General features: G+C 40.1%; 1 protein-coding gene across 1 annotated transcript; it reads left to right on the top strand.

Moving 5' to 3' along the window:
* The first annotated feature begins 5695 nt into the window (after positions 1-5695).
* On the top strand, positions 5696-19945 carry dpm1.S (dolichyl-phosphate mannosyltransferase polypeptide 1, catalytic subunit S homeolog). The gene is made up of 9 exons (NM_001095996.1): positions 5696-5833; positions 7495-7594; positions 9488-9521; positions 9648-9724; positions 9812-9837; positions 11583-11678; positions 12625-12693; positions 13732-13846; positions 19617-19945. Exons 1-9 carry the CDS (start codon positions 5712-5714, stop codon positions 19719-19721), a joined length of 744 nt encoding a protein of 247 aa, NP_001089465.1. The 5' UTR covers positions 5696-5711; the 3' UTR covers positions 19722-19945.
* Positions 19946-24508: the final 4563 nt, after the last annotated feature.

Here is a 24508-nt window from a genome sequence, read left to right as displayed (position 1 = left end):
TGGATACAGCTTTAGTACAATGCAACGTCTTTGTTTATACCATCAAAACAACAAGGGAGCCATTTCCCATATTAGAATGTGCAGGTTGTTACATATTCTTGCCATGCAACTGTACAGGCTGTTCAGCTAATGTTATATCTATGCAAATAAGTCAATATTTATCACCCACAGGCCACCAAACTGCTGTCCAAGTTTGCCAGGTAGGACAGACATTTTTCATAACTGTTTCTACTTAATGAATTTCTTTGCTAAACATTTCAGGTATGGGACCCATTATCCGGAAACCCATTATCCAGAAAGCTCCGAATTACAGGAAGGTTGTCTCCCATAGACTCCATTTCATCCAAATTTTAAAAAACGATTTCCATTTTCTCTGTGATAATAAAAGAGTAGCTTGTACTTGATCCAAACTGAAAGATAATTAATCCTTATTGGAGGCAAAAAACAGCCTATTGGGTTTATTTAATAATCATTGGATTTTCTAGTAGACAAGCGATGACAATCCAGATTATGGAATGATCTGTTATTCAGAAAGCCCCAGGTCCTGGGCATTCTGGATAACAGGTCCCATACCTGTACTCACCAGTGGTGAGGTGTTTAACGCCCCATCCTCTGATGAAGTGCCAGAATAAGGCATGAAACGTGTCAGATGACTGCACATGTTGGGTATGTTTCATGATGATACCTGTCCATTGCTTTAAAGATAGATATAAAGCTTTTTTAATTTTACTTGCTATTTGCCGGGACACTTTCCTTAACCCTCTTTGGCTAAACTCCCCAATGCCAACACTGGTTCCAGGTTGTCATGCCCCAGACCATTGCAGACAAGTCGTGAAACTGCTTCAAAGAACTGACATGGAACTCTTCTTTTATGTTAAAAGTTTCTAACAAATATATTGCACACTACAAATGATATATATATTTACATTGAAGATAAAATAATGGAGACTTCTGTAACAATCAAAGAACAAAAGCTTGCTAAAGTGACAATCTTTACATAATCAAACTATTGTGGGAGAGCAAGTTTAGAAAACTCCATCAGTTTTAAAATGATACCTAGGGGTTTAAGAATCCAAAATTCTGCAAAATGCTTGATGGATAACTTTGAATATACATACGAAAAAGAAGAAATTGCTGGCTCCAATCCCTCTTTGGACCAATTAAATATTAACAAAGTAACCTCAATTCTAATCTTGCTTATAAAATGTTAAGTAACAAAAAGCATGCCACTGGGTAATTCTCACCGAGTGGAAAGGAGTGACCTGGGTGTCCAAACCCCAGGTCCGTCACTTGAAGGGTAAATAATTTAGCTTCAATGTGATAAAAAATCAGCAGAGCTTGTCACTCACGCGTTTCGACGCATACTTTTTAACATGATGGAATAAAAGTTACAAGTTTTAACCTCTAATGCCATGGCTGCAGGAGTGCGTGCATACTTATTTTGGATAACTTTGAATATATACACCACTGTAAGAAAATGAAGACTGATTAGTCATTATGTCCTCATAGTTTTTCGATGAGAAATCGAAAACTGAAATGAACACACCAAAAACCTCTTATGAAGACCTAGCCGATCCTTCAGATTATAATAAACATTGTGAGAACTTTATGGAATGGATTAACAAGCAAAAAATAGTAAACAGAAAAACATTGTCTAACCATTGTCAATTGTCTAAATTATATACAGGTATCTGTCGAATTTTATTTCAGAATCATGTCAGGAAGGCTCCTTTTGATATCAAAAGAATACAGTGCCATCAAACTAGATAATGATGGCTGCTCCTCATCTTGGTCTACCTAGGAATCTAGAGCCATTGAAGTATTCTCTGGTAATAAAACAATGACGGAGCTCTCCAACAGAAAAAAAAGACTCCAGATGAAGAAAAATACAAAATTTGAAGTGGAGATGCAAGGAAAATAACTAGCAAGAGAAGCCAGAGAGAAGAAGGACAAAGGAAGAGAAGAACAAAGTATTGAAGATGTCTAGGACATTAACTGAACTATAGCTTAAAATTTTGGCCAATGTGAAATGTTTTTAACTTATTGAATTGGTTTGTAAGAGATAGTTGTTTGCCGAGATATTGAATGACAACATGAATAAACACAAATAATGCACAAGAATTTGTGCAGTTTAGGTTTGCTACTTTTAAAGTTACCTTGGAATTAGACCATTTACAAATAAAAATGGTAACAGATATGGGATCCGTTTCCAGAAATCTGTTATCCTGAAAGCTGTGAATTATGGAAAGACCATGTCCCATAGACTCTATTATAAACAAATAATCAACATGATTTTCTTTTTTTCTCTGTAATAATAAAACATTACCTTGTTCGGACCAGAGGCTTCAGACTGAACTAGAACGTTCTAGAAACAGGATGATTTGGAACACACTAACCTTCACCATGAAATCTTGAGTTGAGAACTAAGAAAGGCAAAAATAAGAATAGAACTAACCCGACTAATAGATACAGGAGGGCATAGATAATTTAAAGAAAGATGGGGACACTTATTTCAAATAGATGGTATAATCTACATTACGCTTATAGATAACTGTCAGTTAAATCTTCACACAATTTCATTCCTACTAATCCTGTAAGAATTCAAAGAGTTGAACTAACAAAAGATGCCCTTCAGCATCATATTATCGATGATAAAATATAAATTTTTAAAGTAGGCTTGGCAAAGACAGCAATCGTGCTTCACTTTTGAAAAATAAAATCACATAGTAGGCCCTCTATAGGGCAACCTAACATTGGAGGATCTCTCTGTGACCCTTTGGGGTAAATTTATTAAAGAGTGAAGTTCCGCCACTAGAGTGAAATTCCGCAGCTCTCAATTCATTTCTATGGGATTTTGAAAGGAGTATTTATCAATGGGTGAAAGTTCACCCTTTGATAAATACGCCTATAAAAATCCCATAGAAATGGAGAGTGGCGGAATTTCACTCTAGTGGCGGAACTTCACTATTAACTTCACTCTTTAATAAATATACCCCTTTGTATAATGTCTGCCTAGTCACCTTAAAGGAGAAGGAAAGTCTTCTTCTCTTTGGGGGTGCCAAATGTTAGGCACCCCCAAGTGATTGTATTTACTTACCTGAAACCCCCGGGCCGGTGCTCCTATCAGCAGAATACTGCACTGGCTGGGGGTTCTTCCAGCGAGAACCACAAATCGATTCTCTTCCGGCTTCTTTTGCTTCCTCTCAGCAAAAAACAGAAAAAAAAAAAATCAGCATGACCTATAGATAACTTTGAATGTTCATTCATGTTTTAAAAAGTAGTTTTTTTAGCGTCAGTATCACTTTAACTAGAAAGCTTTCATTTAGATATAAATTGGGGGGGGGTTGTTTATTTACTTCCCATTGTGAGGTGCAGCTATCACGGATCATTAAAGGTGCAAGTTTTAATCCCAATCAAAGCACAATACAAACAGCATGAACAGATTCTAGGATTCCCAATTTTATTTTGAATGATGTGTGACTAATCAAAGCAAAAAAAAAAAAAAAATGATAAAGTTTTAATCTGGAATACATATATATCAAAATTGCAAAATTGCATAACGTTTAAATCTTGGTGGTTATATTGTACCTACACTAGCAAGTTTGTGCCGAGGTTATCATCAAGTAGGGTCTTTGGGTAATACACACAACCTAAGTAATGATTCCAGTTCAACACATTAAAATGATTCAAGTATTAAAGGAAAACTATACCCCTCAAACAATGTAGGCCTCTATAAAAATGCATTGCATAAAACAGCTCATATGTAAAATTCCTGCTTCATGTAAATAAACCATTTTCATAACAATATACATTTTTAGCAGTATGTGCCATTGGGTAATCCTAAATAGAAAATTGTAATTTTAAAAAAATAGGGGTTGACACTGGGATCATATGATTTACAGTGCACACAAACATACCAAATAAACTATACTTGTTAGGTCACATGAGCCAGACAAAGTTCTGTCTTTTGCTTCCTCACTTCTTCCTGTTACAGTTAGAGTTGTAGTATTTCTGGTCAGGTGATCTCTGAGGCAGCACAGAGACCATCACAAAATGGTGGTTTAAGGCAAGAGATGTAAAAGGGGCAGGGCAATGTTTCCTTAATTATATATTCCAGTTTGATAAGATTCTTTAATATGCCACTTAATTTGATATGAACTGTTGCTCGAGTATTCCTTTTGGGGGTAAAGTTTTCCTATAAACATTTTTTATATTCAATTTTGAAAGCTGACATGGGGCTAGACATATTGTCAATTTCCCAGCTGCCCCAAGTCATGTGACTTGTGCTCTGATAAACTTCAATCACTCTTTACCGCTGTACTGCAAGTTGGAGTGATATCACCCCCGTTCCTCCCCCCCCCCAGCAGCCAAACAACAGAACAATGGGAAGGTAACCAGATAGTAGCTCCCTAACATAAGATAACAGCTGCCTTGTAGATATAAGAATAACACTCAATAGTAAAAACCCATGTCCCACTGAGACACATTCAGTTACATAGAGAAGGAAAAGCATTTCTCTCCTAAAGTGCAGGCACAAGTCACATGACCAGGGGCAGCTGGGAAATTGACAATGTCTAGCCCCATGTCAGCTTTCAAAATTAAATATAAAAAAATCTGTTTGCTCTTTTGAGAAACTGATTTCAGTGCAGAATTCTGCTGGAGCAGCAGTAATAACTGATGCGTTTTGAAAAAAAACATGTTTTCTGATGACAGGAGGATCCCTTTAAAGGGGAAGGAAACCTCGTCGGCGCTAACCCCCCTCCCGTGTATTGCCCCCCCTCCCTCCTCGCCTACCCCTCCCGCTGGGCAAATGCCCCTAACTTGTTACTTACCCTTCTGCGCAGGTCCAGTCCAGGGAGTTCACAGACGACATCTTCTTCCACGCGATCTTCTTCCTCCTTTGACCGGCGTTTTGGCGCATGTGCAGTAGGATCATTTCGCCGGTACGGATCTACTGCGCATGCGCCAAAAGTCACGCGCATGCGCAGTAGATCGTACCGGCGAAACGATCCTACTGCGCATGCGCCGGTCAAAGGAGGAAGAAGATCGCGTGGAAGAAGAGGTCGTCTGTGAACTCCCTGGACTGGACCTGCACAGAAGGGTAAGTAACAAGTTAGGGGCATTTGCCCAGCAGGAGGGGTAGGCCAGGGGGGAGGAGGTGCAATACACGGGAGGGGGGTTAGCGCCGACGAGGTTTCCTTCCCCTTTAAGGAACAAGGCCTGAACAATTCCATAGCCAGACAGAATGCAGCATTTGGTGTGGGTAGTTACTTGGAATAACCAGTAGCAGTGCCCCCCCCCCGCAGCCCATTCTTTAAATTTCCCCTAATGTCCCCTGTACAGAACTCGCATTTCCCCTTGATCCCATTATACAGCCCCAGATTTCTCCTGAATTACATTGTACATGCGCCATATTGCCTCACAGCCAGTTTACAGCCCCCCAAATGGACCTGGAGGCTTGAACCCGCTGTAAAACCCACAAATTGCCCCTGAAGCCCATTGTTCATCCCCTGGACGATACTGCCCATCTCCCAGGCCCAGACTTCTTCTTCTTCTGCACCACCTCCCTTCCCCGCTTCCACCACAAAGCACATATCAATCCCAGCCGGCGCGCCAGCAATTCGTAGGCGGAGCATTCGCTGGCCGGATGGTGCGGTCACGTGATGAGAAGAGGGTGACGTATGCAGGGCCGGTACTTGGTAGGTGCTAACATGGCCACCTCCGGGAACAAGAGGAAGTCCGGGGACAAATACTCGGTGCTGCTCCCCACGTATAACGAAAGGGAGAACTTGCCGATTATTGTCTGGCTGCTGGTCCGGTGCTTCCGAGACAGGTGAGCTCTGAGCTGCGCGCAATTATTTACCTGCCAATCAGAGCCGGCCATTATCACTACCCACAATCCTTTGCTGTGTGGCTGTATTGTCCAGCCAATCAGATACTGCCACTATCTCTTCACACAGTTCCCTGGGGATCATGTTGGTTAAAGGAGAACTAAAGCCTTACTAAGGAAGTAGCTAGAAATGTTGTACATGATGTTTTGTGCTTCTGTACCAGCCCAAGGCAACCACAGCCCTTTAGCAGTAAAGATCTGTGTCTGCAAAGATGCCCCAGTAGCTCCCTATCTTTTTTTCTGCTGATTCACTGCACATGCTCTGTGCTGCTGTCACTTACTGAGCTTAGGGACCCACTCACAATATACAGTACACATAGAATAGAAATGTCACAATATAAGGCTGATTAGTAATTAATACACATAATTACTACATGGCAGCACAGAAACCATCAGAATTTAATAATCCGCAAACCTGTAGCATCAGTTTATATTACAGCCAGGGAAGCTCATTTTCTGCTGGATAATTAGTGACGAGCCCTAAGCTTAGCTTCTCAACAGCCAATCAGAGCCCACTGAGCATGTGATTGTCACAGACACTTTCCAAGATGGTGACCCCCTGTGACAAGTTTGAAGTCCTGGATCATTGCTGCTATTGACAAGCTGAAACTTTAGCCTCGTGCAATAAGTTCACTATATAAAATATGGCATTTTTAGCCATGTTCATTTTTAGGGTTTAGTTCTCCTTTAAACACCCTTTTTCTGCCAGTTAGAGCCATTGCTGCTACCCTGTATCCATGCAGAAGGAAGGGGCCACGTATCTGCATTTGTATATAAGATTTTCCCTTGTACATTCACCAGTGTATACTGGATAGGGCAGTTTAGTTTCACTAACACCTGCTATCTTTCTATTTAGGCTTATTCATTTTCCGGTCTTTCAGTTAAACATCTGCTTGGTTGCTAGGGTAAAGTAGGTCCCTAGCAACTAGATAAACCAAACGTCTTCCCTTTAGCACAGAGCGTTGACCTTTAATTTTACTTTTAGTGTGATTTAGAGAGGGATATTCTGAGACAATTTGCGATTGTTTTTTTATTATTTGTGGGTTTTCAAGTTGTTTAGCTTTTTAGTCAGCTTGCAATGTCAGCAGTCGGGTTGCTAGGATCCAAATTACCATAGCAACCATGCACTGATTTCAATAAGAAACTGGAATATGAATAGGAGAGGCCTAAATAGGTAGATGAGCAATCTAAAGCAGCAATAACAATACATTTGTAGCCTTACAGAGCAATTGTTTTTTAGGTGGGGTTATTGACACCCCCCACCAGCTGAAAAGAATCAAAAGAAAAAGGCAAATTATTCAAAAACTATAAAAGAAAAAATGAAGGCCAATTGAAACGTATCTTAGAATTATCTTTTCTATAACATTAACTAAAAGGTGAACTATCCCTTTAAGCATTCCAGAAATCAAGAGAAGACTGTCTCCCCATCCCACTGCCTATATAATACTACAAGCACATTTCAAGCTGAACTGGTCTGGCAACGTTATGATTACAGCACGGCTGCTTAGTATTTTTATATTAAATTTGCCTATTTGTCTTTGCTCATTTATGATTCTGTATTGGGATTAAGAGAAACCAACATGTTGTCACTTTTGTTTCTGTAGTGGGTACAACTATGAAATTATAGTCATCGATGATGGAAGCCCGGATGGCACATTAGAGGTTGCTCAGCAGCTGCAAAAAATCTACGGCTCTGATAAAATTGTAAGTATTTAGGGCAGAGACACGATCAGATTCGTGAAGATACTCGCCCAGCAACAAATCTCCTCTTCTTCGTGGCGACTAATCTCCTGGAACTGCCTTCCTGCCTGCTAGAATGTAAATAGCCAGCGGGGTGGCACTCGGAGTGCTTTGTTTTTCGAGCGATTCGAAGTTGCCGAAGTTTCCTCGTGAGGGCAGAGACACGCTCAGATTCGGGGAGATTAGTCACCCGGCAACAAATCTCCTCTTCTTCGGGGCGACTAATCTCCCCGAACTGCCTTCCCGCCGGCACTTGAAACACTTCTTTTCAGAAGATGCCTCATGAGGAAACTTCGGACGACTTCGGAAAATGAAGCGCTCCGAGTGCCACCCTACCGGCGATTTATATTCTAGCCGGCGGGAAGGCAGTTCGGGGAAATTAGTCGCCCCGAAGAAGAGGAGATTTGTCGCCAGGCAACTAATCCCCCCCCCCCCGAATCTGACCGTGTGTCTCTGCCCCTAGCCACACCAAAACTGTAGATAATATCTATTGCTACCTGCAGAGTGGCCTAACATGATATTACGCCAACATTGTATAGCGCGTGAGATGTCAATTTTAACATGATCCTCAAACATTAGTGCGTCCAACTGGGGAAGAATGATACAGTACCTAAGGATTTATTATTAGTGAACTGACAATGAGAAATGATTAACAGATTTCTTGCCCACAATTGAATGTGATGTGTTCATTGGTAACACGGCAATCGTTACTTTGTTTATTGATAACTCAAATACAGGTATGGGATCCGTTATCCTGAAATCTCCAAATTATGGAATGGCCTTCTCCCACAGACTCCATTTTATCCAAATAATCCAGATTTTTAAAAATGATTTCCCTTTTCTCTGTAATAATAAAACAGTAGCTTGTACTTGATCCCAACTAAAATATAATTAATCCTTATTCGAAGCAAAACCAGCCTATTAGGTTTATTTAATGTTTATATGATTACTTAGTAGACTTAAGTTATGAAGATCCAAATTATAGAAAGATCTGTTATCTGGAAAGCCCTACCTCCCGAGCATTTTGCATAACAGGTCCCATACCAGTACGGCTCATCAGAATTATAGTAGAATTTGAAGGTGAATATTGGCCAATCCTAGACTGGCTGCTATGGGTTACTACTTGATTAAAATTTTCCCTGCACTAAATCCCTTTCCTTGCAGAAAGACTTACCTGAACACACTATCCCCTATATGTAATATAAGGCTTTAAGTTTGCCCAGGAGCAGTAACCCATGGCAACCAATTAGATGCTTGCATTTAAACAGGTGACTAGCAAATTCTACATACTGATTGGTTGCTAAGGTTTACTGCCCCGGGCAAACTTTGTGTCTTTTATTACATAACCACATAGGGTTGATTAATAGAGGTGCTAAATTGGCCATAGCAACCAATCAGTGATTTGCTTAGTTTAGGCTAGCGCATGTTTGTTAATAAAAAGAGATACGTGGTTACTACTGGTAGTAGTGCAATTGAGAGCTTAGGTTACTAAAATCAACCCCGCAGTTACTAAAATGCAGAAAATAAGGGAAGTTATGTGACAGATGTAGATAGTGATTGGTCTGTGTTAGGACCCGCACTTGTTGTGTAGAAAGAATAATCCCAAAACAAGATGGGCGAGCTACAGGGAGCACATACAGATTCACAGATCTTCCCTGATAAAGGACTGTGTTGGACTTGGGTTGGTACTGAAGCCCTAGATTATTGAGGCAACATTTCTAGCCTAAATCTTAGTTAAGCTTTAGTTCTCCTTTAATACAATGCTGATAGATGTTGGTAATTTAAAGCTTCAGCTAAATGTCAGTCTACGTACAGATTTCTCCAGTCTTCTAATCCAGTTGTCTTGTGTCATTGCAGCTGCTGCGCCCAAGAGCAAAGAAACTTGGCTTGGGTAAGTTGTTCTTGAGATCTTTAGTTATCTATAAATGTGATAGATATGAATGATCACTTAGTATATGTCATGTCTAAAAAATACCCAGCAGCCTCTTCACTTCCTGCCTTGACTTCTCCCCCACAGGTACTGCCTATGTGCACGGCATGCAGCACGCCACGGGTAACTTTATTATTATCATGGATGCAGATCTCTCCCACCACGTAAGTTTCTTCTTTTCTCTCTTACTTGCCTTTGTCCTCTGCTCCAGTTTTGGTCCTGACATTGGTTTTCATTTCCTGTTTTTTTAGCCCAAATTTATACCAGAATTTATAAGGTGAGTAAAGCAATAAATGTTAAATTGCCTGTTTGTTATGAGTTCTACAACATACACCATAAAGTATATGAATCATTTACATATTATCTTTATGTTGTTGCTGTTTTGTTAATATGGAATCACATTGCTTGTCTTGATTTATTCCCAGTAGCACTCAAATCCATCTAATAACCAAAACAGGGTTGTTCCTTTGTCTGTTGGGAAAGCCTATGCTGAAATATGTAGTACAGGTATGGGACCTGTTATCCAGAATGCTCGGGACCTGGGGGTTTCTGGATAATGAATCTTTTAGTAATTTGGATCTTCATATATGAAATAAACCCAAAAGGCTGGTTTTGCTTCCAATAAGGATTAATTATATCTTAGTTGGGATCAAGTACAAGCTACTGTTTTGTTATTACAGAGAAAAAGGAAATCATTTTTAAAAATTTGGATTATTCTGATATAATGGGAGTCTATGGGAGACGGCCTTTCCATAATTCAGAGCTTTATGGATAACAGGTTTCCAGATAACTGATCCCATACCTGTACTGCAGTCGCGGTTGATCTGTGGGACCTATTATAGAGAGTGCTCAGGCCTGGGGTTTTCCGGATAACCGATCTTTAAGTAATTTGATCTTCGTACATTAAGTCTACTAGAAAATCATATAAACATTAAATAAACCCAACAGGCTGATTTTGCTTCCAATAAGGATTAATTATATTTTAGTTTGGATCAAGTAAAAGCTACTGTTTTATTTTTTACAAAGGAAGCCATTTATTTCTAATTTGGATTATTTAGGTAAAATTCAGTCTATGGGAGACAGACTTTCCATAATTTGGATAATGGAACCCATTCCTGTATTTAAAAGGAAATAAGTAGCATTTTGATAGATTTAGTATAAGTATAAAGTTTAAATTTATCTAACATATTATATACATTTGTAACTACTAAATATCTGCACTCGAAAAAAAGTGGGCTGCAAAGTCAACATCACATGGATAAAAAATTATAAAACCAACACTCCTATGCATAATTATAAAGATTAACATGATTTATTCTTGTAGATTTGCATTGTACCTTTCACCCTTTAGTGCCCTACTCGAGGATAGTACATAAATAACAGCCGCACTCATTAAATAACCTCCCCTTTCTGAAAGAAAGTGCCAATTTGACATGATTTAGTTCCTTCAAAGTTTTATAATTGTCAAAAAAAAGCTATTCCATGCTATAATATGATATCCCTACTAGGTGTCTCAATTGTGCACCAAAACATTGCATAAATAAATGTCTAGTCTGCTATTAATTTGCCTCCAGTGATAGATTCAGTGTATTGGCATCACTAGATAGCAATAGGTATTTGCCTGGGCTACTGTAATCTGTAGATTCTGGCAAATGCCAGTGGAGTTACTGTAGGATTATTATTATTATTTTTATTAACAATTATTTATATAGCACCAGCATATTTTGCAGCGCTGTAAAGTAAATAGCATACCATAGACTCACTATTTATTGAGCCTGTAAGAGGGTTGTTTGGGTCTCAGTGTACTTGAAATGCCAGGGACTATTTTAAATCTCAGCCTGGAATTGACTAGGAACGTAGTCTAGATCTACGACCCATCTAGCATCCTTCAAATCTGTATACTCTTGGGCACTATGATAGTAACTGTTGCACGGGAGCCCTTGCTCATTTATCATAACCTTCCTGGCTATAGATATATTCTCCAATAAAAAGCACATGTTTTCGTTTCTAATTTTTGCACAGAAAACAGAAAGAAGGCAGCTATGATATAGTGTCTGGCACTCGGTACGCTGGAAACGGTGGTGTTTATGGCTGGGACTTGAAAAGAAAGTTAATAAGGTAAAGTTGAATAGGGGACCCCCTTCACCTGCAAGCCTTTTCCATTGACACTTTTGTTTGGATGTTCGTTAAACTTACAGATAATTACATGTGAGACAGCAAGTTTGAAAGCAGAACAATATAATGCCAAAATATTCTACAGCGCATTCGAGATTGTACATCTTTCACGGCATGGGGGGTTTACATGTCCTTTAATGCAGAAGTTTACATTAAAATTCACCGCATGAGCTAGACTTGAGCTGTACTTTAAAAGGCTTCAAAAAGATTTGTATAACCCCCAAAGTGATGACACAAATTTAATTTGATCCTCCCCTCTGTTATTAATATCTCGAAATTGTTCCCATGACAATGGCTGTTTGTAATTATCTGATTTTAGCAACTAGGTATTTGTTTAAATGTGATTATGAATATGAAGCAAAATAACATAAACTATAAAATAGTAAAGACCCTAGATCAGGGGACCCCGACCTATTTTACCCGTGAGCCTCACTCACATGTAAGAAGAGTTGGGGAGTAATGAATACAAGCATGAAAAAGTTCCTGGAGGTGCCAAATAAGGGCTATGCTGTGCTATTGGTAGCCCCTATGTCAACTGGCAGCCTACAGGAGTCTCTGTTTGTCAGTAGACCTTGTTTAATGGAACCAAAACTTGCCTTCAAGCCTGGAATTAAAAAAATAAGCTCCTGCTTTGAGACCACTGGGAGCAACATTCAAAAGGTTGGTGAGTAACATGTTGCTTGTGAGCCATTGTTGGGGACCACTGCCCTAGATTATAGAAAAAGGGTACTTCTTAAAGGCCATGCAGTATACAACATATGTAGACTGCTTCTAAGTAAAGTAAGTAAAGATTAATCAAAGGTGGGCCTCCTTTTAAGTATACGATGCATTGATGCTTGAACTGTGAATATCTTTATGTGTTTCTTATTCAATGTGCCTTCCTTTACAGCCGGGGAGCTAACTTTATAACTCAGGTGTTGCTGAGACCAGGTGCCTCTGATTTAACCGGAAGCTTCAGGTATGTGTGTTTTGTTTTGGGTTTTTTTAACAAAATAAAAACAAAATTCTTAAGGTGTTTGACTCTTTCATATGAAATTAGAGCAATTTTTTCCCATTCTCTCTATGTTTTAGGCAACTATCTGGTGTTACCAATCCCTATTTCTGTAGTGAAATGAGAGCAGACAGTAACCCTTCCAACACTTTCCTCTTGTCTATGTCCTTATATATTAGGCACCTATCTAGTGCTATCAATCCCTATTTCTGTAGGGAAATGAGAGCAGAGCAGGCAGTAACCCTTCCAACACTTTCCTCTTGTCTCTGTCCTTATATATTAGGTACTTATCTAGTGCTACCAATCCCTATTTCTGTAGGGAAATGAGAGCAGAGCAGACAGTAACCCTTCCAACACTTTCTTCTTGTCTCTGTCATTATATATTAGGTACCTATCTAGTGCTACCAATCCCTATTTCTGTAGGGAAATGAGAGCAGAGCAGACAGTAACCCTTCCAACACTTTCCTCTTGTCTCTGTCCTTATATATTAGGTACCTATCTAGTGCTACCAATCCCTATTTCTGTAGGGAAATGAGAGCAGAGCAGGCAGTAACCCTTCCAACACTTTCCTCTTGTCTCTGTCCTTATATATTAGGTACCAATCTAGTGCTACCAATCCCTATTTCTGTAGGGAAATGAGAGCAGAGCAGACAGTAACCCTTACAACACTTTCCTCTTGTCTCTGTTGCTGTATATTCCCAATCCATATTTCTGGAGCCTTAGCTCAGCATGCAGGACAGGGTTTTAGCCATTTTCAGACTTGCAAGCACAGCAATGGGAATTGCATCGTAGGATTAAAACTCAAGAGAGGAGACATTATGAGGGATAAGACTTTTTTTTTTTTTAAATAAGGATAGTAGAAGTCACAGAGGTTATTTCTTACAATACACAAGTTGCATTGAGCCATAAGACATCACTAAATACTGGTGACATTATGCATATATGGTTGTATATAAGAGGCTATTTATTGGTATATTGTACAATATTTCATTAAATAATTCACAGGTTGTATAGAAAAGATGTGCTGCAAAAGCTGGTAGAGCGGTGCGTCTCGAAGGGCTATGTTTTCCAGATGGAGATGATCGTCCGAGCTCGGCAACTGAATTACACCATTGGGGAGGTAAAGACCAATTATAGAACAATTACTTTTGAGTTATTCTACTTTGCTAAAATAAGTGGGATTGTTGTTTGCTTAGGGCAGGGGTCCCCAACCTTTTAAACTCATGAACCAGATTCAAATGTAAAAAGAGTTGGGGAGCAGCACAAATTTGAAAAAAGAATTCCTGGGGGTGCCACATTATTTGGTAGCCCCTATGTGAACTGGCAGCCTAAAGGAGGCTCTGTTTGGCAGTACACCTGGTTTTTATACAACCAAAACTTGCCTCCAAACCAGAAATTTAAAAATAATCTGCTTTGAGGCCACTGGGAGCAACGTTCAAGGGTTGGCGAGAATCATGTTGCTCATGAACCACTGGTTGGAGATCACTGGCTTAGGGAGATTTTTACAGACATCAAAAGGCCACAGTGCTTCATACAGGGGAATACCTTTGCTGGCATAATTGATGGAGTTTACCCAGTTCTAAAACTTTGTAAATCTATGGGTAAGCTAAGCAAAAAGGCAATCAATATAATTATTTCCTTGAAGCAAATGAAAATGTATAAAATGGTATAATTGCCTTTTACTATACCAGGAGTGGAATGCTCAGGAGGAAATATTGTTCTTTAAAAGGAAAAAACACCCAGATGACAGTAATCATTACTAAAAAGTATTACATTTAATATATTATTATTGTTAAAGTATATATGATATTAGTATTAAAGATGCAAGTATCCCTTATAGGCTGCAATGATCACATTCATTGATGACGTATTAAATTACATTTTAAATTACATTTATCTATTCTATGAAAAGGACTGCCCCTTGCATCCCTAACATCCCCCACCCATAAAGTCCTTGCCATTGCACATTACGCTGGGTGGGTTCATATCCGGTCACATGATCTGAGCACAGGATACAGGAACTGACATGTGCCTGGGGCAAAAGAGATATGATAGCAAATGCAGAAGAGGTCAGTCGGCAAGGAGAACCTGACAAAAAACAGACCAATTGTCTGCTTCTTCTGAATTGTAGGTGTCCAGCAGCTGGCATACAAAATACTAACTTTCTGAATCAGTCTGTGCACAGACTATAAAGACAGACACTGCTTTCCACAGCAATTACAGCAGAATACCCATGTTTTTGTTTTTCGGGGCCAGAAAAAATGGTGTAAAATTAGGGTAATATTTAAAATAATAAGTATAATGCATAAGATATAGATGGGACCAGTAAAAATCAATGAAAAATTAGGAAAACGTAAAATAAGGGCATGTAAGATCAAAGTCTGAATGTACATTTATACAGAGAGTGATAAATTATTGTATATTAGAAAGTCACTATTTGTAAAAATAGCAACAAAAAAAATCTGCAGACCACACAATTGGATCTGTAGATTTGTCCAAGAATGTTTGTTTAAACAGCACAAAATCTCTTTGATTTCCATGTCGGTAGGTAGGTTTGATATCCCAAATCTACATGAAGTGATCACGTAGGTTATATGACAGAAGTACAACCTCGAATTTACATTTCCCAGGAGATGATGTCAAAATGGTGTAAAGTCTGGGAAACTGTAAAGTCCAGGGGGAAAGAAAGATGCCACTTGCCTGTATGAGACCATAAGAGAAGTCTATTCCAAGAATCGTTTAAAACCCAGATATATAAAATTGGAGTTCTACTGTCTTTGAAATATGTGCTGATTGGACTTCACATTTGACGTAATCAAAAATATTAAAGGGTTAATAAAGTATAAAAATTAGGGATGCACTGAATCCACTATTTTGGATTTGGCCCAATTCCTTCGCGAAAGATTCGACCGGATCCTAATTTGCATATGCAAATTAGGGGTAGGAAGGGGAAAACATTTTTTACTTCCTTGTTTTGTGACAAAAAGTCACGAGATTTCCCTCCCCGTCCCTAATTTGCATTTGCAAATTAGGATTCAGCCGGGGAGAAAGATTCAGACGAATACGAATCCTGCTGAAAAAGCTTGAATCCTGCCCGATTCCCGAACCGAATCCTGGATTCAGTGCATCCCTAATAAAAATATAACTGCAACACTGTATTGTCAGTGGTCAGAACTTGTCCCAAGGAGGTTTAGGCTTCGTAGCATTCAATAGAATTTAACAGGGCTGGCTGGGTGCCCTAGGCAACCCAGCTCGCCACCTCCCACGTTGTCACACATGCGCCCGCTTATGTGCGAGGTGACCTCACATAGGGGGCAGATACAAGCTACAGCACGAGGAAGAGGGCCCGGACTAGAGGTAAGTGAATGGAAGAGGTATTTGCCTAGCGCCCCCTTCACCTTTGTGCCCTAGGCACGTGCCTTTTCTGCCTACCTCTAGTTCCGGCCCTGGAATTTAAGCATTTTGGGTGAAGAAATGCAGACCACTTGTGGAAGCATACAGAGTAGCTATGGGTGGGGCATGCAGATGAGTAGCTGTGGTTGGGCATGCAGATGAGAAGCTGTGGGAGGGGCATGCAGATGAGGTGCTGTGGGCGGGGCATGCAGATGGGAAGCTGTGGGTGTGGCATGCAGATGAGGTGATGTGGGTGTGGCATGCAGATGAGGTGCTGTGGGGTGGCTTGCAGATGAGAAGCTGTGGGTGGGGCATGCAGATGAGAAGATGTGGGCGGGCATGCAGATGAGGTGCTGTGGGTGTGGCATGCAGATGAGGTGCTGTGGGTGTGGCATGCAGATGAGAAGCTGTGGGTGTGGCATGCAGATAAGAAGCTGTGGGCGAGGCATGCAGATGAGGTGCTGTGGGTGTGGCATGCAGATGAGAAGCTGTGGGCGGGGCATGCAGATGAGAAGCTGTGGGCGGGGCATGCAGATGAAGTGCTGTGGGTGTGGCATGCAGATGAGAAACTGTGAGTGGCATGCAGATGAGAAACTGTGGGCGAGGCATGCAGATGAGAAGCTGTGGGTTGGGACATGCAGATGATGGACTGTGGATGGGGGCGTTAATATGGGGCAAGATGGAGGGTCAACATGTGATCTGATCATTGGCCTCCGACGCTGAACATTTGCATTTGCCTTATTTGACCTGCAGTCAACATGCTTTTATCACTCCTCACTGATTGACCGCTCGTATTGTTCATTACAACTCCCAGTTCACCTAATAGGAACCTACAAGTTCTTCTCTGAGAAAAGGCTGCCGACGTGTCTATGTGCTGATACTAATGCTGCGTGTCTAGAGAGTGTCATAGTCATACTTACAGCAAGCTATTGTTTGCACCAGCACAGCTCCCAGGACTGGCCTGTAGGTGGCAGCAGTCAGGGCACATCAGATTCTCAAGCATTGTGGGGCAGCCATTTTGCTCTTAAGCGATGTGTTTAGCTAAAGCAGGAAGTGGAGCAAGTCTCCTCGTGTGCAGCCTGAATAAACATCATCCCCCTCTGTGACCAATTCTTATGTCAGGAACACTGCACACCTATGGAAAAGGGCTTTTCCTCAATGATATACACGTGGCTCTGTTGTTAGGAACTGTATGAGAGATTTGCTTTGTCACCAAAACAGAACAGTGGAAAATTGGAAATCTATGTTGGTGATGGGCTTTATTATCTGGAATGTTTGGCACCTAAGAAAGACTGGATAGATTTAAAATAAACTCTGCTTAAAAGGCTTGTTCACCTTTAGATTAACTTTTAGTACAGGTATGGGATCCATTAACTGCAAACACATTATCCAGAAAGCTCCCAATTACAGAAAGGCCGTCTCCCATAGACTCCATTTTATCCAAATAATTCAGATTTTTAAAAATGATTTCCTTTTTCTGTGTAATAATAAAACAGTATCTTGTACTTGACGCCAACTAAGATATAATTAATCCTTATTGGAAGCGAAACCAGCCTATTGGGTTTAATTCATGTTTACATGATTTTCTAGTAGACTTAAAGTATGAAGATCCAAATTACAGAAATATACGTTATCTGGAAAACCCCAGGTCTCAAACATTCTGGATAACAGGTCCCATACTTGTGTGATAAAGAGAATGATGTTCTAAGACACTACTAGGGTTGCCACCTGTTCGGTTTTATTACTAATTATCGTGCGGTTAGTGGGATTCGAACGATCGTACATCTTACGATTTTTCGGCCGACATCTGTCAGGAAATTGATCGGCCAGGTTTAAAAATCTTTGTCAGTCCCAGTGCAATCTATCTATGTTTGCAGGGCCAAGCAGGCAGCTACCCTTTGTTTTCCTGGCAAATTGGTCTTTTTAGTTGATGGTCAATTTGTACGATCGTTCCGAGAAAATCGTGGTCTCACAATGACGATCGGATATTTTAAACATCTCAACATCTATGGCCAGCTTTACTCAACAGGCAGAATATAGATAAGAGATAGGGTTGCCACCAGTGTGGTTTTGAACTGGACATCAAAACTTTCTAGGCGGTTTACAACATTGAGAATAATGTGATAACCCACCTTGGGGTCATAACTCCACCTACTTCATTGTGCCTGCCTTTTATGTCATTACAGCTCCACCCCCAATGCTATCTGCCCCGCCCCTTGTGTTCAGGTTTAGGTGGTGGCAACCCTAAATTGGGATTAAGTACAAGATACTGTTTTATTATTAAAAAAGGAATTCACTTTTAAAAAGATTGGATTATTTAGATAAATCACAGTCTATGGGACACGGGCATTCCATAATTCAGAGCTTTCTGGATAACAAATCCTATACAGGTATGGGACCTGTTATCCAGAATGCTCTGGGTGTTTTCAAATAACAGATCTTTCCATCATTTGGATCGCCATACTTTAAGTCTACTAGAAAATCATGTAAATATTAAATAAACCCTATAGGCTGGTTTTGCTTCCAATAAGGATTAATTATTTCTTAGTTGGGATTAAGTACAAGCTACTGTTTTATTATTCAAAAAGGAATTCACTTTTAAAAAGATTGGATTATTTAGATAAATCACAGTCTATGGGACACGGGCATTCCATAATTCAGAGCTTTCTGGATAACTGGTTTCTGGATAGCAAATCCTATACAGGTATGGGACCTGTTATCCAGAATGCTGGTGTTTTCAGATAACGGATCTTTCCATCATCGCCATACCTTAAGTCTACTAGAAAATCATGCAAACATTAAATAAACCCAATAGGCTGGTTTTGCACCATTCTGGATTAATTATATATTAGTTGGGATCAAGTACAAGCTCCTGTTTTATTATTACAGCGAAAAAGGAAATATTTTTTTAAAAATTGGATCATTTTGATAAAGTGGAGTCTATGGGACACAGCCTTTCCGTAATTCAGAGCATTCTGGATAATGGATGCCATTCCTGGTACTTGTATAAGCATATAGGTCATGAGTGACTTCTAATATCCTATTTTTCAACAGGGGGGTACTTTATTATAGTGAGTCATGTGACAAATGACATCATTAAGCACCATTTATAAGAATTTAATTTACAGTATATTCATTATTATAACCATTTTAAATAAATTGACCGAACAAGCTCTGCCTATATATGTAAATATCATACTTTAGAACCCAGAAAGTTGCCCCTGGTATGAAGTGTGCCATATAGATTTCTGTTTTAGTGGCCATTATGCTATGCCATATTTTATTGCCTGCCTGCTCCCTAATGATTGTATTTTATTATTCAAATGAGACACAGACTAGATAAGGATGAAGAATTTTTTATTTGAACATTATAGAAGATTGCCAGTGTTTGGAGCATTCTGGATAGTAGATCCCATTACTATATGTAAGAAATACCCAGAAAGAAAATGCTCTGCTCATACTAAGGTCAATAACATTCCTTTGGTTCTGCATTTCAGGTTCCTATCTCTTTTGTGGATCGAGTCTATGGAGAGTCCAAACTGGGAGGCAATGAGATTGTGTCCTTTTTAAAAGGATTATTAACTTTGTTTGCAACCACATGATCCAACCAAACTGGCAGCTGCTTAAATCCTAATCCCCTGATCCGGGGAAGTAAAAGTAATATTAACCCTCCTCTCAAAAGTAAGTTACACGTTAAAATCGCCCAGAATGAAAACCCCTGTATTTTGGAGGGGCGGGGAAGACCAGTTGGGTTTTTCCATTGCTTCTTAAATATTGCTATGGGCCCAAATATTGTTTTGATTTTTGTAAAAAAAAAAAAAAAAAAGTTTACATTAAAGCAATTATCTTTGTGAAACACTGGTCTATATTTATTTATTTCAGAATTAGATGTTATCTTAGGACAATTAATGGAATTATCTTCTGTTTTTATTTGTGTATGAAATACAAAATATGTCAATTTTTATTTATACATATGGATGGAATAAACAGAACATTCCTTCTCTGTATATTTGTATGAGGTGCCATACTTCCAATAGACATTACAGTATGAGGGTAGAACATTCCTTCTACTGAATTTTCAGTGCAGCAAACAAATGTTCATCCCCAAATCCTTCAATGATTGACTTTACTAGAGTATCTTGGACAGGGATTCTTTACATTTTGCTCAGGGGCAAATTAAACCTGATGACCCAAAATAATTGGTTTAGAATTAATTATGCACCTTATATAACTGGTATTAATTCATGCCGCAAAACATATTACTGTACTTAAAGGGATACTGTCATTGGAAAACATGTATCAGTTAATAGTGCTGCTCCAGCAGAATTCTGCACTGAAATCTGTATCTCAAAAGAGCAAAGACATTTTTTTTTATATTTAATTTTGAAATCTGACATGGGGCTAGAAATATTGTCAGTTTCCCAGCTGCCCCCAGTCAGGGAAGTTGGAGTGATATCACCCCCCTCTCTTCCCACCCCAGCAGCCTAACAACAGAACAATGGGAAGGTAACCAGATAGCAGCTCCCTAACACAAGATAACAGCTGCCTGGTAGATCTAAGAACAGCATTCAGTAGTAAAATCCAGGTCCCACTGCGACACATTCAGTAGGAGAAACAACAGCCTGCCAGAAAGCAGTTCCATCCTAAAGTGCTGGCTCTTTCTGAAAGCACATGACCAGGCAAAATGACCTGAGATGCACCTACACACCAATATTAGAAATAAAAAAAATACACTTGTTGGTTGAGGAATAACATTTTGTATTGTAGAGTGAATTATTTGCAGGGTAATTTAGAATTTACATCATAAAAATCATAACAGAATCCCTTTAAGGCAGTCAAGGGGACTAAATAATGGGGCCCATACAATCTCTTATAGTCTAGGCCCTGCTTGGATGTGAGTTACATTTCTCTAGGTATGTAACATTAAATAGATACTGTCAGGGTATTTGTCTCTTGGATATGGATACATATTGTATAGTGTGAATGTAATTCATTTGAAGATGAAATCATATAGGAAGCTGACAAATCTATATTTTGTTACAGAATCATTGTTTTTGCTCTATAAAGTCTACAGGTCAGCAGCAAGCATTCTAGTTCATTGCTGTGTGATCTTGCCAATGTGTATAAGAATTGTAGCACGTTCTAAACTATTGGGCACAAATAGACCTAGTCTTTTAATATCAACCTTCTCTAGCCTGACACCCTGTGAGTTCGGAGTGTTAATGGCAAATCCTGGAAACAAGCCTAAAAAGAGAAAGCAGAATCAGTTAAGAATAAAGAAGAGTCTGAATCTATAATAGAAGCTGCTGTCATCTGAAAGTGATCTCAAAGAGAGATAGAGATTTCAAAGCGATTTAAATCAAATCACATTGTAATTGATTGGCTTTGACACTTAAAATTTTCAGTTCAAGCTCCAATTTTGGGTTTCTTTTCTATGATCAGTCATTGTGGTACTGATTATTATTGTGGTTGTCATTTAAAATAATGTGTTAAACGATTTGCAACTTTACTAGAAATGCATGCAATCCATATTTTTTTTTTTTTATTTGGACGAATACTATACCATCCACAAAAGATTTCCCCCCATATGTAATTAAAGGTACTTAGTTTGCCCAGGAGTAAATTGGTTGCTATGGGTTACTGCTCCTTGGGCACACTTACTACCTTTAATTACATATGGTGGTTAGTAGAATAAAAATGCCCTAAAATTATTTGCAAATTATATTTACTTAGTCTGTGCTGTCAAAAATATTGCTACAATTCTAGAAAGAATATATATATATATATATTTACATGTATAGGTTTTTTTAATACAAGGAATGCATTGAACCCATAATTTTTTTGAACATTAGGTATCTGGCCAAATAGAAGAATTTAATACTCAATAATTTCTCCAAGGCATGCTAATAAGTAAAAAAATATACTTTATTTACAACAATAGTTAAAAAAACATGAGAAATATCCCCTCTAACGCCTGACGCGTTTCATGCTTACCCAGCACTTAGTCATAGGCAGAATCCAACTAGTCTCTTTTGCTCTGTCCCAAAATTAATCCCATTTCCCAATTTGTGAATCAAAATCTAAGAAAGTATTGCATTACTTGGGTACAAAAAAATTGTCCTATTTCAAGTCACGTGACTACGGGTTTGGCCAAATTCTGGATTCTGTGAATATCTATAGATTTTCTAGGAGAGCTTTTTGAGGTTGTTTGACAGGAGAGGGGGCAGACTTTTGGAATTAAACTCAATATCAAACCGCAGGTACAGAATTCACGAACACATTAATCTATTAAATATAATTTCGTGTGATACTATGCAGTCCAGTTTAACTGTGTGTAGGTAAAGCTGTTTTTAGAGGGTTTTTTTTTTTAATTTAGCCTAGGCAACCCAGACGGCCAGCTCGTCCCCTCGCGCGCAAGCGTGGTAAAACCAGTGTCGGACTGGGATGCCAGGGGCCCACCAGAAAACCTTAGACCGTGGGCCCACTATTGTTCCTCCTCTCCTCACTCAACCTCTTTATTCCCCTAGTCTTTTATGCCTACTTACTATATTCATCCATTGTTAAGTATTTTTTTTCTCATAAAGAATGACCATGAAATATGCTAAATGGTTAAAAGCAAGAGGACCCTCTGACACCAGAGCCCACCGGGAGTTTTCCTGGTATCCCGGTAGGCCAGTCCGACACTGGGTGACGCTTGCGCATACGTGCTGGTAGAGGAGCACGGTCCGGTCTAGGGGTAGGCAGAAGAGGTAGCTGCCCAGCGCCCCAAATCATTGCACCCTAGGCAGCTGCCTCTTCCGCTTACCCCTAGTTCCGGCCCTGTTCTCCTGTAAGTAAGATCAGCGCCAGCCCTATTTACTAAAGTCAATGAAGAAGAGGGTATACTGCCCCTTTCAATAGATCAGCCGATGGAAGGTTGAAGGCGATAAGTTGAACTAAAGTTTGTTGTATATTTATTTGATGGTTTAATAGAGCCTGTAGTTTGTTTATTCTTATGCTGCAAACAGACATGTCTAATAGGGAACACACTCAACCTCTCATGAACCAATAGCCCTCACACACACACTGGTCCCCCATCTTCAGATCGGGTCTTGAGCAGTTCAGAGAATTTGTGGAACACAACAACAAAGCAGTTGTCTTTGAGGTCCCTTAGAAACACAGTAGGTTATAAAATGGCCCCATTTAAGATACTGTTCTATCTACTCTACTCATGCAGTAGGCAATGGTTTGTTGGTGTCTATCTGGCTGTGCTTATTGCTAGTCCCTCTCCAATGAGACAGCCATGACTTGGGCCAACTCTGCTTCCCAATGAGACAACTCTTATTAGCACAGAGCAGAGACTAATGGGCTGCCCCAGTCTTGCTGTTACTAGAGAAAGCCATTGGCAGTTGCCAGAGAGCTGTCCCACCAATCTCTTTCCTCCACACAACAACCCAAGCCACATGGCAGCAGCACTCAGAACCCACAGCCACGTGACCTACCCCATAATAGTGCCGGTGGCGAAGGGATACCAAGCACATTGTGCATTCCCTCTGTGATTTTTTTTTTCAGTCTTTGATATATCCGTCCGCAAAAGGCGCCCCCTAGCGGTGAGAGGGAGATTCTTTTAGTGACCTAATTTTCTCATTCACCCTCAAATTCCTGCTAAGTAAAATCGCATCTGTGCATTATCATCTCTCCGGCAGCCAAGGTGTACGGCTCCGGCCGAAATTTGTTTTTTCCCGGGCTCCAGCCAGCTCCGGACAATGAGTCCCCCAGCCCCTCCTTCATGCTAATGAGGCGCTGACGTCACTTCCGTTCCATTGCGGCCGCCATTTTGGCCAAGGCAGGATCCGAGCCGCTGTCGCCGCCGCTCTGTATTGTCTGCAGGAGGAGGAAGTGCACCCGGCGGACTCTCAGCTGCAAACACCGGCACCGGGAACTGACTCCACGCCCTTCACTCACACAAACACGGGGCTCATGCTCAGGCACATTGACTGGCATCCCCGTATCTACTGGGGCCATAGGCTGCCCCCCGCCTTGGGCTGACAGGAACCCCCTCGGCTCAGGTATGTCTGGGGTTGCGCTTAGGGGTGATACAAATCCCACAATCCACTGTCAGGGGGAACTGGGAGATCTAGTTCCCCCTGACAGTGGATTGTGGGATTTGTAGTTTTGGAATTGGAGGTGACTGGAAACATACAGGGGGTTGGCACAGGGTCCAGCTCATTTACTGATGAATAATAAAGTTATTGGTGGGTGACACGTGACAATGATTGGGGTGAGGAGAAGTGTGAGGGAATAAGAGGGGTGCACTTACTGCTGGGAGGGACTGGGGGTTGTACATAGTGGGGGGGGGACAGTGACTTTATTGGGGAGCAGAGTTTGATGGGAGCTGCCTATTGTATAG

Source organism: Xenopus laevis, chromosome 9_10S (assembly GCF_017654675.1).
Source record: "Xenopus laevis strain J_2021 chromosome 9_10S, Xenopus_laevis_v10.1, whole genome shotgun sequence".
Taxonomy (NCBI): domain Eukaryota; kingdom Metazoa; phylum Chordata; class Amphibia; order Anura; family Pipidae; genus Xenopus; species Xenopus laevis.
Note: the sequence above shows the minus strand (reverse complement) of the source record. Positions and strands in the feature narration are given on the sequence as shown.

Bases quoted from the DNA above. Each gene is read 5' to 3' on its own strand.
- dpm1.S (NM_001095996.1), top strand. From the start codon at position 5,712: ATGGCCACCTCCGGGAACAAGAGGAAGTCCGGGGACAAATACTCGGTG. The intron at 5,834-7,494 runs GTGAGCTCTGAG...TTGTTTCTGTAG, and splicing joins GTCCGGTGCTTCCGAGACAG to TGGGTACAACTATGAAATTA. The intron at 11,679-12,624 runs GTAAAGTTGAAT...CTTCCTTTACAG, and splicing joins TTGAAAAGAAAGTTAATAAG to CCGGGGAGCTAACTTTATAA.